The 16,146-nt window shown below is 39.7% G+C and overlaps 1 protein-coding gene across 2 annotated transcripts in view; it reads left to right on the top strand.

Moving 5' to 3' along the window:
• Nucleotides 1-16,146, top strand: part of DTNBP1 (dystrobrevin binding protein 1) — a 131,159-nt gene that overhangs the window by 69,526 nt on the left and 45,487 nt on the right. For both annotated transcript variants that reach the window (XM_019420062.2, XM_053904885.1), the window contains exon 7: nt 1,765-1,787. In XM_019420062.2, coding sequence (XP_019275607.1) covers nt 1,765-1,787 — 23 coding nt within the window. The remainder of the gene's footprint in view (nt 1-1,764; nt 1,788-16,146) is intronic.

Raw genomic sequence — 16,146 nt, forward strand, 5'->3', positions numbered from 1 at the left:
TGGCACTGGAGCGTTGTTACAAGGAGTCATTGTGTTTTCAGAAAAGAGGAGGGAGGTGACCATCTGACTTCAGAGCCTTCCCTTGGCTGTGACAAGTGTATTCTGTGTTTGGCCTTCCGGCAGGCAGCTTGCCCGTCCCCTCCACCAGCTGTTAATTGTAGTCAACTATTTTGGAACATGAGGGGTATTGTAATTAGTAGTGTGGAGAGTGGATTTGAGAATTCAGAATATCCCTAGGTTTTAGTAAAGCCCAGAGTGCAAATAAAGATGAATGTCTCCTATTTTGAGGGGGATAACAAGCTTTTACTAAATAAATTTACCTTCCCCAAATTACTTTTTATTTTTATTAATCATGATGAAAAATATAGTTATGAAATTATGAAGGAAAACCTGAAAAAAACTTGCTATGTCAAAAATGTTTTGTTTTATGATTGTTTATCTGTTTTCTGCTGTTGTGCATTTCCCCAGGAAACTTGGTATTTCAGGATCCTTAATTGACACTGACAGAATTACAAACCAGACAGTTTCCTGGAGGCTTGGCCCTTTTGTGTCAGGATGAGCTATGGACCGCAGTCCTTTGATATGTGCTTTTCTCTTTCACTTAAAAGGGGAAATAACGGCACCTATTCTGGATGACTTTTAACTAACGGGTCTTAAAAATCTATTATTTAATATTGATCAGTGGAGGGAAAATTGTTAAGTGCTTTTATAAACTGACTCATATATATGAGATGGTTCATAGCTGGCATAAAAATACCTTTTTTTTTTTTTATATAAGTGTTTCAGTGTTTTAATTCTTTAAATTCTGGCAGGATTTTGTTTTAAGCCATTAATAAGGTAATAGCAGAAAAACTGAAAATAGTAGCTTTAGACTAATTGTATTGATAATTTCAGTAAAGTATATGTGAACATCCAGAAATAGCACTCTGGGCTTTTATTTACTTAGTTAATTTATTTATTTGATTTACCTTTTTAAGTAGGCTCCATGCCTGTTGTGGAGCCCAACATGGGACTTGAAGTCAAGACCCTGAGATCATGGCCTGGCTGAGATCAACAGTCGGATGCTTAACCAACTAAGCCCCCCAGGTGCCCCTCTGCGCCTTTGAAGTGTATACATTTTTATTATAGTCTAAGAGCAGTTTCCATTGGGAATAGATGACTTTAAAACCAAAAATACATTTTCTTACCAGACAGAAAAGCCAGACTCTTAAATACAGAAAAGAACAAACTGATGGTTTGTTGCCAGAGGGGAGTTGGGTAGAGAGATGGGTGCAATAAATAAAGGGGATGAAGAGGGACAAATTTCCAGTTACAATTTTTTTTTGATGTTTGTTAATTTTTGAGAGAGCGAGCGAACGTGAGCTGAGGAGGGGCAGAGAGAGAGAGGGAGACACAGACTCTGAAGCAGGCTCCAGGCTCTGAGCTGTCAGCACAGAGCCCGATGTGGGGCTCGAATTCATGAACCACGAGATCATGACCTGAGCCGAAGTTGCCACGCTCAACCCAGCAAGCCACCCAGGCACCCCCAGATTTCCAGTTATAGAATAAATAAGTCACAGACATGAAAAGTACAGCATAGGGAATATAGTCAATAATATTGTAATACTGTTGTTTGGGGACAGATGGTGATGGCATTTATTGTGGTGAGCCTTGAGTGATGTGTAGGATTGTGGAATCATTATGTTGCACACCTGAAACTAATATAATGCTGTATGTTAATTATACTTCAAATAAATAAAATTCACATTTTCTTTTTTTCTACAGGAAGGAACTTGAAACCTTCAAAGGTAATTTTGTGTTTAATTCTCCCCTTTAAAGTAAATGAGAGTTAATTGATGTCAGATGTTCTCTCTTGATGATGAACTCATTCCTTTTTCTCTAAATCAGACCGTTTACATTCAAAAAGTTTGCTCAGTACTGTTTTTGTAAGTTTTATTCAATCACAAGTTGTTCTGATACCCTCTTTGAGCTATAACACATACACTCAGTGAGAGTTTTGCTAATGACCATTGTAAGTAATATGTCAGGATGGCATGGACCTAACTTTGAGGTTGTTGCGAATCATGGTTGAAGAAGATTCTGGTTTCCCTTGTGAAAGTGTGGGCCACGTGGAGAGGGCATGGTGGTAAAGATAGAGATGTGCTTCTGCAGTTGATCTAATAGTCGCTTGAACCCCCAAGAGGCTCTGAGTGCTGGGTCCTGCTCTGCCGCTGTCTTGTAGCTTCGGGTAAATCTCTTACCTTTTTCAGGCTTAGTTTCTCTGTTTGTAAAATCAGAAGCTCCGCTGAACGGTTTCCTGAGATACCCGAAGCACCCAGCTTTTCATTTTAGGGAACTGGCGAAGCTGAGGCCCTGAAAAAATGACCTGTGGTCACGTTGACCCTTACTGGTCATGGGGCAACAACAGTCACAAAGGAAGAAAACCACAAACTTTCCAGCAGCTCACAGCCCTTCCGATGTGCTGTTTTTTCACTTACCGATTAGCAATTACGTAGTGAAGTCACTATTCTCAGAGAGACTCTTTTCAGTAACTAGGAAGGCTTTGAATTATTGCCCTTTATATTACACATTAAGCTAGTTTTATGCCTATTATATTTCACATATAAGCGAGTATTGACCAAGATTTACTGAATGACTGAAGATTTTGCAGTATATCACTTACCGCTGAATTGTTTATGTGTATGGTCTGTTTGGATGCTTTGGGAAAATAACTAATCTTCAGGATAAAAGGTATAAAGGCTATTCCTGCTGTGACTCTAATTGAACAGACTTGTTTTGGCTGGATTCCTGTTTGACTCTAGTTACAGTAAATGATTGAGTTCGTGGCTGGTGTGTTGAGGGCAATGTTAAATGATGATGTGATATAATGTGTTTATCATGGTTTTCATTACTCCTAATCAATTTGTGCACCAGGACTCATGTATATTATTTTATATCAGTGTTTAAAATAAGATTTGAAATCCTCCTAAAGTGTTCTTTTCCCTCTCATTTAGTTGACTAGCATCTTATATAACATTAGGAGAAGAAAAAAAACCAATCAAGTTAATAGTGAAAGACAGGCAAGAACACAGCTGATGCAAAAATGTCAACTTCAGTTCTGTCTCAGTACTGAGGCCTTTTTTCCTTTCTTTCTTTCTTTTTTTTTTTTTTTTGTACGACAACGTTCACAGTGAGAGACCATTTTCAAAAGGTTCAATAGTGTTACATATTACCCAAGACAATAATTCAGTTTATGCCACAGTATCTTACACACACACACACACACCTGAATATGATATATTTAACAGCACATCTCACCCACCCATAGGCCAATTAAAGCTCTCACATTTGAACAAACTCTAAATTGATTATTGTATCATATCTAGATTTTTTAGTACCAATATTCATTAAAAGTTCTTTCCTATGGAGTGGTTTGCTAATATTTCAAAAGCATGAGGAGCATATAATAAGAAAAAAGAAATGGAACTGCTCTTCAAAGACATTAATGGAAGAAAAAGAAAGAAAAACATACAAACAAATTGTAACAATTTATTTTTCAGACGTTGTCTTTCTTTTTCCTTTATAGGTTACAGGAAAGCAAAATATGTTACTTCCTCTAATGGTCTTATTTAACTCCTGTACTTGTATTTGGAAGCTTTTTTGTAAATAGGTGAGAAGCTCACTTTGGGGAACAAAAACAAAATTAGTAGCCCCCCAAAGTTGGTGGTATAGATCAATGTCATGCAAGTTCTGGATTCTTCTTTCTGTACTCCGTGGATGTTAGTGAGATGAGTGCCCCTCTCACAGGTACCACATGTAGCACATTTCTACAATATTAGAAACTGGTAACTTATTGTTAATTTTTTTTTTTTTAATATTGGCAACAGGAAGGTTTTCTGTGTTCCCTGAAGATTACGTTTTTAAAAAACCTTTTGATGATAGTCACTTGAATATTAAACAATCAAAAAAGGAGGGTAGGATCTCAGAAATCTTAATTTTTAATTTTCACTGGGGAAGGCATTCCGTTATCGTAAGTATGTGTAGAATAAATAAGTTTTTCACAGTCCTTAAGGACGTACAAAATTTGCCATGAATAGACATGCCTCTCTGTTAGGATTATTTATAATTTTTACATTTTAATTTTTAAAATAGCTTATTGTTCCATGTATAAATCTACAAATCTCTCTTAAGATTTTTAAAGGATTATGTCTAGAAATATTGTGCCGCTTGCCTCCGTAATTCCTGACTTAACGTGGCTTTGCTAGGCAGGCTCGTTCTTCTGCCTTCACTTGGGTGCCTCAAGATTAGGCAGATTAACCAGTTTAACCATCGTTCTCCATGAAATATACCGACCGATGCCCACAGCATGCTGAATCCTCATGGCTGGTAGGCTACTCACCAGTCCACCCAAATGTTTTTATTTCCGCTAGTTGCATTGAATGCTTACCCAGAGTGAGTAGTTTGCTCTTGAACTCATTTATACTTGTACTTGTTTTATAATCTGTAGTTTAATTAAATATCAGAAAGAAAAAAAAAAAAAAAAACGATGAAACCTCAGTGTTAAGGAGAACTGTTGGTAAGAAAACAAAGTTGACAGCTTTGGAAGACTTAGTATATGTAAATAGATTTTTTTTAATTGCTACAAAAGGTAAAATTCAAGACAGAAAAGAATTGGGGAAAAATAATAAAAATCCTGAGAGGTTTCTGCACACAGATTGTTTCACACATCTTAAATTCCTGCTGTGCTTTTAAAAATACACTGGAAATTTTATTCATTGTAGTATGGATGGCTTATGTGAGAATTTTCAATCAATGGACCTATCTGTGCTCAAAGAGTTCATGAATAGAAGTATGGTTGCATTTTTTTTACTATGGTTGTATTTTATATTACAGTGTATATGTGTTTTTAATGGATTCCTGTATTATCTGCTTTTTAAAAAATTAAATGACCAACATGGGATCCAGTTGTATCATGTAAGAGGATGTCCATTGTAATCTTCTTAATATAAAATTATCCAGCCTTGTCAGAAATGTGACTGACAGTGTGAAAACATGCCAGGACTTAGGAGTTATCACTATCACAGTGAGTGGATCATCATGAGAACATGTGGGGGAAAGCAGCTAAGGCCAGCCTGATACAGTGATCACAATTATGGCTTAGCGCTGGGAAGCAAAGCCATGAAAGAGCTAGGGCTGGAGCGGGCAAAGATATGAGAGGAAGACTGAGACAATTTAGTGATAAGGAAGGACATAGAGGGGAAAGTTTAAAGAAGTGGTTATCAGTGATTTAAGTACTACAAGGAAGTTGAGCAGAATGGGGAAATCCCATTGGATTTGACAGTGAACAGATCGTCAAATTGGTAATTGGTGACCCGAAAGAGCTGTTTGTAAGGGGGAAATCCAGATTGTAAATCAGTAGTGTATGAGAAGTTAGGATATAAAGGTGATGTGAACTCAGCATTCTTCCTTGAATGAAAGGAAAGAAATAAAAAAGTAACGTGAGACAGAATCAGGTCAAGGTCAGGGGAGAAGGTGAAATTGAGATGTTAAGGAGTTGAGTAAGATCCTAGAGAAGATGGAAAGCAGTGATATCCAGATGAATTACCCTTGGGAAGGATCCAGGGATATCTCTTTCCCTGAAACCTTACAGAAGGAGAGATGCCTGGTAATATGGGGGAAAAGTTGACATGGAGAGAGGAAACAATTTTTTGGAGAATCCGTTTAGGGTAAGATGGTCTGAATTTTGTAGGACTAGGCCCAGAAGTAGCAATAAAAACTGAAACAAATACGCTTTAGTGAACACAGGGTTGGGAATTGGGAGGGCGCATATGGTGAATCAGCAGTGCTTGATAATCTTGGAAACTAATGAGAGCAGGGTTAAAATGACTGGCTGTGGAATTCAGGCTGGAAGGGAGAGGCCTGGCTAGACCAGTTAAATAAACAGGATCTGAGGCATGGGGGATGGTGTGCACCATAAAGACGGAGAACAGCAAATCAGTGGTTGAGGTGGATCTTGTGGTCAAAGAAGGAATTTCAGTTTGAGATCTTAGCGGTGGAGCAGGTTCCCAGGGATGATGGCTAATTTGAGTAAAACTAGAAGTCACAAAATTGTAGAGGTTACCTGAATCAGAGAGTTCTGAGACCTTTGGGAGTCTCACGTGTGTGGATGACTCTTCTGGCTTGCAGCCCTTAGCACGTTATAAATCTGGGTTATGACAGATAGTAAACTTGGGGAGAGTTTGTTGATTCCATTCAAGAGTTAGCTTAACAGGAGCTCCTGGGGGGGCTCAGCCAGTTAAGCGTCCGATTCTTAGTTTCAGCTCAGGTCACGATCTCACAGTTCCTGAGTTTGAGCCCCACACCGGGCTCTGTGCTGACAATGTGGAGCCTGTTTGGGATTCTCTCTCTTCCTCTCTCTCTGCCCCTCCTGTGCACGTGCACGCTCTCTCTCTCTCTCTCTCTCAAAATAAATAAATAAACTTAAAAAAGAGTTAGCTTAACATGTGAGGCACAACTGTTCAGCTGCTGTTTGGCAGTATTTAAGTGGGGGAGACTCTGTTTGAATCCTATCATTGTCCTCTGTCCTCAAGGAGCTAAGCCCTGTGGCAACCCTTGCAGGATAGAGAGGCAAATACGTATGTTTAATACAATGCAAAGAATATTATAATAGAAATAAGCACACTAAGGCAGGAATAATGGACTATTTAGAGAGAGGCAGCCGCACTTGAGCTGGATCTGAATGAAGAGTACTTACCAGGTCGAAAAGGGTAATAAGGACATTGCAGAAAGAGGAAAGAACAGTTGCAGAGATGTGGAGATGTTTATTTCAAGAACACAAGTGAAGATTTAACTTCTTGTTCAATGAGGGAACTACAAATAATTTGTTAACAGCTAAAGCATATGGTGTGTGGGGCTGAAGTAGTGAGGGACAAAGTGGGGATGTAGGCAGGGAACAAACGATACACAGCCTTAAATGTCATACAAAGGAGGTTAGGCTTTTTCCTTTGGGCTGGGGGTCTCCAAGGAGGGATGTGACCGTGCAGAAGCATGGGAGTGCAGAAGAGAGCTGGAACTTCCCCTTGTTTCTGTTTTACGTCGTCCTTTTAAATTTCCATTTTTGTGTAGGTTATAGAACACACTGGTACAGGAACTCATATCTGTCTTATATAAATGTATGCGTTTGGGGATCCACGTAAAGGTTCTTAACTCATGGTGGAGGTACATGGGCTCAGAGGAGGGAGGGTACTGCTGTAGCTGGTAGGCACAGGGTGGGCCTGGGGGGACCCAAAGGGTTTTCATTAGGCTGGTAGAATCAGATCTGCATGTGAGAGCAAGCGTTCTGGTATCACATGAAAGATGGGTTGGAAAGAGCAAGTCTCCAGTAAGAGATTCACTGGGAAACTTAAAAGATTTGGATTTGAGGCAGTGGTAGATTGGAGAGAGAGACACAGGAACAAAAAAACTGGGTGGGTGGAATAAAAAGACTTTTCTAACTGTGTAGGGTTCCTCTTAGACTTCTGGCCAGGGCATTTGCACAGGTTACGTGTTTTCCTTCAAGAAATATAATACGGGTCAAAGCAGGTTTGGGAGGGAATGGTAGTGAATTTGGCTGATTTGGGTGGGGGAGAGGGATGTAAAAGTATCAGTTTTGCAGGCGAGTTCCCAGTAACCCCATAAAACTTTTTGGTATCCAATCGATTGAGAAATGATTTTTAAGAACAATCTTATTGAGGTTCGATTTGTATACTACAAAATTTATCCATCTTTAAATGTACAATTCAGTGATTTTTTTTTTTTTTTTTTTAGTGTTTATTTTTGAGACAGAGAGAGACAAAACATGAGTAGGGGAGAAGCAGAGAGAGAGGGAGACACAGAACCCGAACCAGGCTCCAGGCTCCGAGCTGTCAGCCCAGAACCCAACGTGGGGCTCAAACCTATGAACTGTGAGATCTTGACCTGAGCTGAAGTCGGACACTTAACCGACTGAGCCACCCAGGCACCCCTTGTGAATTGCTTTAAAAAAGGAAGAATGCTGTGATCTGGATAGGGATTGTGTTGAATGTATAGATCAATTTGGCAAGAATTGCTGTTTTAATTTTGAGTCTTCCAATGCATGAACAAGGACTGTGTCTCCCTTTATTTAGATCTTTGATTTTTCTCAGCAGTGTTTTATTTTCCATAGAAGTCTAGGACTTTTGTTAAATTTATCCCTAAATATTTTATTCTTGTTGAGTGAATTCTGTCTTGATCATATTAAATTTGAGGTGTGTGTGAGACATTACAGGTAGAGGTGTCCAATGAGTCATTGGGCCTCGAGAGAGAAAAATCTGAGCTATATTTGGGAGCATATAGGGGAGTTTGGCTGAAGTTGCCCACAGAGAGCCGGCAGAACCCAAAAGAAGATGATCGTGGATAGAAATCTAGGAAGCACTAACATTCACCAGACAAGCACAAGAAGGGAACTTATAATTGACCCGTGGACAACATGGGGGATAGGGGCATCGACCGCCTGCGTGATTGAAAATCTGTGTATGACTTTTGACTCCCCCTTGAAGCCTAACGGACTTCTGTTGATCAGAGGCCTTACCCATAATATAAATAGTTGCATGTTATATATATTATATAATGAATTCTTGAAGTAAGTGAGAGAAAAGAAAATGTTATTGAGAAAATCATGAGGAAGAGTAAGTATTACACTACTGTACCGGATTTATGTAAAAATAATCACCCGTAAGTAGATCCATTCCATTCAAACCCACGTTGTTCAAGGGTCAGCTCTACTGCTTATAATGGAGGCTGAGGGCAGTCGGCCACAGAGATGAGGGAAGACTGGTATTCCTAAACAGAACGTTCAAGGAAATGCCAAGAAGCAGTGTCATACTATTGTAGAGAAAGCAAAGAAAAGGGTCATTTAATCGGGCAACTGGAGGCTGATTGGTGAGGTAACTGGGAACGGTGTCAGCAGCATGGGTGTTCGTGTGCGACGGGGGCAGTGGAAACTGAGCGGTGGAGGATTGAAGGGTGAGGGGAATGTTCTGTCTTGTTCACCCCTGTGAGCTGGGCGCTTGGCACATTGGTGGTTATTAGATAGTCGAACAAGTGAAAAGTAGCTAGAATGCTTTCAAAAGCCAGGCTCCGGGGAGGAAAGAAGAGAGGTTAGAGGACAGGGTTAGGTTCAAAGGAGGACTTGTTGTTTGTTTTTTAAATTTGTGAGAAACTTGAGTCTGTCTGTATGAAAGGGGAGGAGAGGCTGAAGGGGGGACGGGGCGGTGGGGGGGGGGGGGGTGCTGGCAAAGCTGGACTCAGAGCCGACCAGAGGGAGTGGGTTAGAGCATCCTCTTCTGAAACAGGCAGACACTGTTGACAAGTGTCTGTAACTGTCGGAATCGTCATGATTTAAGATACTTATTAAGAACATATAGCACATTCTAAGCCAGTGGTGAGTGTCGCTGAATTTGAAGAAACCTTTAGGCCGAATTTATGTTAAAAGTGAAGCAGGGGATGGCTAAAGATACCTTACGTGTTGTGACACGAACTCTGTTCTTAATCTTTAGTGTATTCCTTTCACATAGCAAGGTTTCTTCTCCCTTTTGGTATGTCACCAACACGTCTCTGTGTCTAAATGACGAATCCACCTGAATTTAGTGTCTTTTCAGCCCCCACCCCCCTTTTGTGAGCAGCATTTGGTATGGCCCCAGATCTGTGCATACGTCTTTGCACACCAGAGCCCCGAGAGCCTGCATGTGGCTTTTATAGAGGCAGTAGATTCCGATACGTGTCTGCCTGAGCCATCAGCAGAAAACTAACAGGCTTCATACAGCCTCTTTGGAAAAACCTGCCTCTGGCTTCAGCCTCACTTCCTTTGTTCCACATCTCAGAGGATGCACATCAGGGGAGCTGCGTGCTAGCGGGAGGTTTCACTTGACCGGCACTGAGCTCCTGTTTACCTGGTCACTTTCCACATCCATGTCATCTCCAGGACTCACCGAGAATAGTCAGAGGGATCCCTGTAGGTGGAACTTTATTTTATGTTTTTCCTTCACTGCTTTTCTTTACAGTTTTCGCCTCCATGCTTGAGTACATTGCAGTGTTTGCATGGTACACGGATGATATATTCTTAAAAAGCAGAAATTAAATTTCAGTTTGCTTTGAATCTTCAGGTAGTACATGGTAATGAAAGCGTTATTACTCTGTGTGTTACCACGTAATAACTACCAAACTGATACCTAAAAACAAATAAATAAAAAAAAACAACGTTGCCTGGAAATGTAGGACTTTGGGTTTTATAATACTGTGTGTTATCATCCATCAGGTGAAATGCACCAGACAGGCGTTTATATGAGGCGGCATTTACATTAAAAGATAAATATAAAACACCAGGAGACTCATGCCAGCTATTACAGTAACGAGCCCAATTCTTATGTGGTACAGTTCCATAAAACTAATTCAGCATCCTTTGTTGCCGGTATGTTCATTTTCCAACAAGCAGTTGATCTAGTTAAATATGTGAGCCATATCCAACTGTGTAAAGTTAAAATTCGTTCCATGCTACTATATGGGTTTATCTAAAATGGCTGATTTTCAATTGGATTTTGAGAAGGTCCTAATGCTTCATACAGATAAAAAATATATATGTATATGTATTATTTTTCTGATTATCCAGAACTTCAAAGCACTTTAACACTTGTTGGCTAGAGGCCATGGTTTTGGTGATGGCTATGTGTGGCATTTTTGTAAATACATATACAGGGATATTAAGCTTGTGGAATTTATTGCAAAAATGATACCTTACATTAATGGCTTTTTTGGGTTGAAAAATCTATCCATGGAGAAAACTGAATAATTTTTAATAATTACTGCATTTTTTAAAAGCTCCATATTTAAAAACTCCATTATGCCTTTTAGGCGGCATGTGTTAAGCCGTGCTGTGGATCGTCCCCTGTCAGATAGAAACCCACTTGTTTTCAAGGGGGAGAAAATGAAAGAAGTGCATTTTGCCCTTGACAGCTTCCTCCATCATGATAATTCTGATTTTGTAGATTACAGATTAGAATAAGGGACATCCGACTTGAGTTCGGTGGAAAGTTCCTTCTTTTTCTCCCTCTCTCATGTCCATCTTGTGTACAGGATAGCCGAACCTTTCAGGCTTTTTAAGCATAGATGCAAATATTACCTGAAGCTAAATGGTAGCTCAAGAATTCATCATAAAACTGGAGCATTAGTGGAACCAAACTCTAACCTGAGGCGTTGCCACATTCTCGTTCATTATTTAGTTGTTCAGGGATAAACTGGTAAGAATGGGGGAAGTGAGAACTTCAGTATTTATTTTTAAAGTATTTATTTATAGGGAATCTATAATAAATGGCATTTGCTTCCCTCGGCCATACCGTCTTAACATAGTGGTGGTAAGAGTAAAGCTTTGAATATGGATATAATCTGGTATTAAATTTTAAAACTTTGAATTATTCATTGAAGAAATTACTCCCTGAAAGTCTTGACTTGTTGGTGAATATTGGCAAGACTTTTAGTATCTGCTCTTTTTTCTTTCACGTGTCAATATGTGCAAGTGTATATTCATTTTTGAAACCCAGGTTTATATCCTATAACTTAGTATTTAAGTGAAGTTGCTGTCTATGTCCTGGAGTACAGAAATAGTTATATCCTGTCTGTGGATTTTGGTTCTTAGTTTATTTTTAAGACCTAGTTGACTCTTTATCCTAATAGCCTGTCATAAGATGTCATAGCGTGGCATGATCCAGGACTCTCCCAGATGCTATTTTATGCTCAAGGGGAACTGGAGTTCTAACAGCTTGTTTAGGTATTCAACTCCACAAAGGAGAGCCTTGAGATCAGGGTTGTGTTGCTTACCTGTTACCTGTGATTACTTGCCGCGATTACATACCACTGTTGTGTAACTAGTAATCCTAGCAGTCGCGTCTGTTCAAACGGCATCAGAACAGCTTTTTGTTTTATGTCGTATATGCTGGTATCATGAATGAATACAGCTGTTCTGTTTCATTACCTTTCTGCTGGAACCCAGTATAAACTTGACAGCAAAAATTATACCTTTCAGCAAACTAAATTCCAGTCCCACAAAAAGGAGAGTTCTATGAAAAATTTTACCTGTCAGGCTCAAAAAGAGATTTTTATATGGAGCCGCATGATTTTGTGTCAGGTTTTTTTGGAGGTTTGTGCCGGAAAATGACACGTAGGATCTTGTAGCTCAGTTGTGGAAACTGTTTCAGGCCCCTTCTCAGAAGACTGGGGCCGCTTGGTGATTTTTATAGACTTCAGGACAAGGGAGAAGTCCAGGTGGCCCTTCTGGGCCCTAAGCTCGCTCCCCGACTTAAATACTCATCTGGCTTTCCTTGTGGAGGTATGCCCATTCTGTCAATAAAAGTATATGAAATTTTGTCCGTTTGACTGCAGTCGAGGAATAAAACAGTGCTTACCCCTAAGATGAGGGAAATAACTACAGAAACATTAGGACAGTACTGAGGTATTTACCTCAGTTTTCTGTTTTTCTCAAGAATGGAAGTGTTAGTGTAAGATAACAAAGGGGAGCATAAGGTACTTACTCACAGGCTGTTCACTTGCAAGTCTTCTCGTTATAGTTTTGAAAACTTACGAATGAAGCACTGTAGCTGTAGATAAGATGAAATTGAACAGCCAGAAACTTACCAGGTGAGGATCACTGCTAGTTCTGTTTACATTTAGTTTTAATTGAAAGCAAAAAATTACTTGTAATGAAAATTGTCTTCATAATTTCAAAACTGCAACAGAAAAATAAATAATATTTGAACATATGAACTTGACCTGAGGATTTGTTCTTTTTACATGTAATAAAATTAATGTGGTACAGAATCCCAGCTGTACCATTATAGGTATAGGAGTATGATTCTGTTATTTCTATTAAAATTTTCATAAAAAGAAGGAAACGATCCTCACAAAACTAAAAATAGAACTGCCCTACGACCCAGCAATTGCACTAGTAGGCATTTATCCAAGGGAAACAGGTGTGCTGTTTCGAAGGGACACATGCACCCCCATGTTTATAGCAGCACGATCGACAATAGCCAAGGTATGGAAGGAGCCCAAATGCCTATCGATGGATGAATGGATAAAGAAAACGTGGTGTGTATGTATATATATATATATATATATATATATATATATATATATATATATACACACACACACACACAATGGAGTATTACTCGGCAATCAAAAAGAATGAAATCTTGCCATTTGCAACTATGTGGATGGAACTGGAGGGTATTATGCTAAGTGAAATTAGAGAAAGAAAAATCATATGACTTCACTCATATGAGGACTTTAAGAGACAAAACAGATGAACATAAGGGAAGGGAAGCAAAAATAAAATAAAAACGGGGGGGGGGGACAGAAGAGACTCATAAATATGGAGAACAAACTGAGGGTTGCTGGAGGGGGTGTGGGAAGGGGGGATGGGCTAAATGGGTAAGGGGCACTAAGGAATCTACTCCTGAAATCATTGCACTATATACTAACTAATTTGGACATAAATTTAAAAAAATAAAAAATTTGTAAAAAGGAAACGATTAAGTATCTGTAGTACGCTATGTGCCTGGCTTATTGTAGTATCATAGTAGCTCAGTTAGTACGATGTTAACTAACCTCATAGGATGAGAAACTTGACGCTGAGAGATTCGACAAGTTCACTGGCCAGTGAGCATTTCAGCAGGGATTTAAACCCAGGAATGTCTTCCCTCAAAACTTGTGTTTTTCTCACTTCACCACAATGATTCATGGGATGTGGGGAAAAGCAAACAGTGAAAATGAGAATAATTTTCTGTTCCTATAGTTTTTTCTTTATCTGTTATATTTATTCTCATTCTTTTGTCCCACTCTCTTTCTGGGCCAGATCAGCTTAAATTCACACACTTTAATAGCTAAGTAGCTTGTTGACATTTCATCTTTAACTCCTGACATTTCATCTTTAGCTCTCCTTCCATTATACCTGACTGTTTTAAAGACAAATACCAAGCAAAACCCAGTGTAAGAAAAGGGGGAGGCAAGCTGATGGATGCTACAGGGCCCTAGAAAGACTGCTCTGAATGTGGAATGTGGATTGAGGCTTAAAACAAGACTGAAAGAAAAACTTGTGAAGGCTTCCCGATCCCTTCCTCACACCACACCTGAGTCCGATGTGAAAACTGGAACTTTTCTTAAAATACAGTCTTATTACTTCAGACACTGATTTCTGCCTAATAGTTTTAAAGGAATTTCAGACAGCGTCCCCTTTTTCCACTTCCGGAATCTTACCTTAGAAAAACCTTTTCAGTCCTATAATCCAGCATCTTATTCTGTATGAAATCCCTTTTTGGGCTATTCTGGGGATGTGTGTCTAGAGTTGGTTGAACAGCCTTATTCTCCATGGACTTTCCTGAGTTTCAGAGTCTTAGCACCCTCACCTTTTTTTCCATAATACCTGGTTGGAAATGCTTTGTTCTCCTCATCACTCTTGTCCTGCCACACTCTGGTTTTCAGTACCCCTTAGGAAAATGGCGTGGGGAACTGTGGTCTTCCAGAAATGGTGACTAGTAATGTAGCATTCCCTTTTTCACCCGGTCAGTTCATGTTTAATCACAATGCCCACATCTTTTTCAACAGGAAAGTGCCCCCATATCTTTATTATTATTTTTTTTTAATGTCTGTAAAAGCAAAGTATCTCTATTGTGGACAATTTATAAAATGCTACCAAGAAAAAAAATTGAATTGCTGGTCAGAAGCAGTCTCAAAAATTTTGGAAGACACACACACACACACACACACACCCCTTCCTCAAGTTACCATGGGGATTATGTACTGGTAAACCCATTGCAAGTTGAAAATGCATTAATATACCTAACCTGCTGGACATCATAGCTCAGGCTAGCTTACCTTAAACATGCTCAGAGCACTGGTTTTTTTTTAATGTTTATTTTTGAGAGAGAGAGATAGAGTGTGAGCAGGGGAGGGGCAGAGAGAGAGGGAGACACAAAATCAGAAGCAGGCTCCAGCCTCTGAGCTGTCAGCACAGAGCCCAACGTGGGGCTTGAACTCATGAACCACGAGGTCATGACCTGAGCCAAAGTCGGATGCTTAACTGACTGAGCCCCTCAGGCTTCCCCGTGAGCAGTTATATTAGCCTACAGTTGGGCGGAATCATCTAGCACAAAGCCTGTTTGATACTAAAGTGTTGAATGTCTCATGTAATTACTGAACTCTGTAGTGAAAGTGGAAACGGTGGTTGCATGGGTACAGAGTGGTTGTCCACGTTCCGGTTGTTCCCCGTCATGATCGTGTGGCTGACTGGCAGCTGCGGCCACTGCCCCACCTCGCGGGAGAGGACCATTTCGTGTATCACCAGCCTGGGAAAAGATTAGCATTCAGAACTCAAAGTATGGCTTCTGCCGAATGGCTATCACTCTCGCACCATTGTCAAGTTGAAAAGTTGTAAGTCAAACCATCATCAGTCAGGGACGGACACACACACACACACACACACACACACACACACACACACACACACACACACCCAAAGTTGAGATAGTGTGTAAACAGTTCTGTTCCTTGTTTTTCCACATTATGAAATCAAGATCGTCCCATGTCATTAAAATATGTGATTATTGACTGAGGTGCGCTGCTGAGATGAAATTTGACTTATTGGCCTTTCATCGTGAACTGTTTTGTTCATGCTTTTCCCCGCTTTCATGTGAGGTTTTCATGCACTTGTTGATTTGAATGAGACTGTCACATATTACGATTGTCACATTGTGGTCCTGTTTATCGCAGATATTTTTCCCAGCTGGTTATTTGCCCTTTAATTTTGTTTACTTCATTAATTACACACAGAAGTTTAATATTTTGATATATTCAAATGAATGTTTTAAAATTACGTCCTTCATTGCGTTTATGCCTGAAAAAAGTTCTTTCCAATCCTAAGAAAAACTTTTAACTTGTAGTTCCTGCTAGTTTTTACGCTAATTGTCATTTGCTGGTTTTACTAGTTAACCTGAAACTTGCTTGGACGGACGGCGCAAAGTGAACACTCGGTTTTTTGCCATTTAGGTTATTATTTTTTCTAGTCCGAGGGAATGGTCCTGTGTGGTTCCCTACCTCTGTTGTTGGAAGGTTTGGATCGGT

This window comes from Panthera pardus, unplaced genomic scaffold, assembly GCF_024362965.1.
Source record: "Panthera pardus isolate Hobbes unplaced genomic scaffold, ASM2436296v1 HiC_scaffold_17, whole genome shotgun sequence".
Classification (NCBI taxonomy): Eukaryota; Metazoa; Chordata; class Mammalia; order Carnivora; family Felidae; genus Panthera; species Panthera pardus.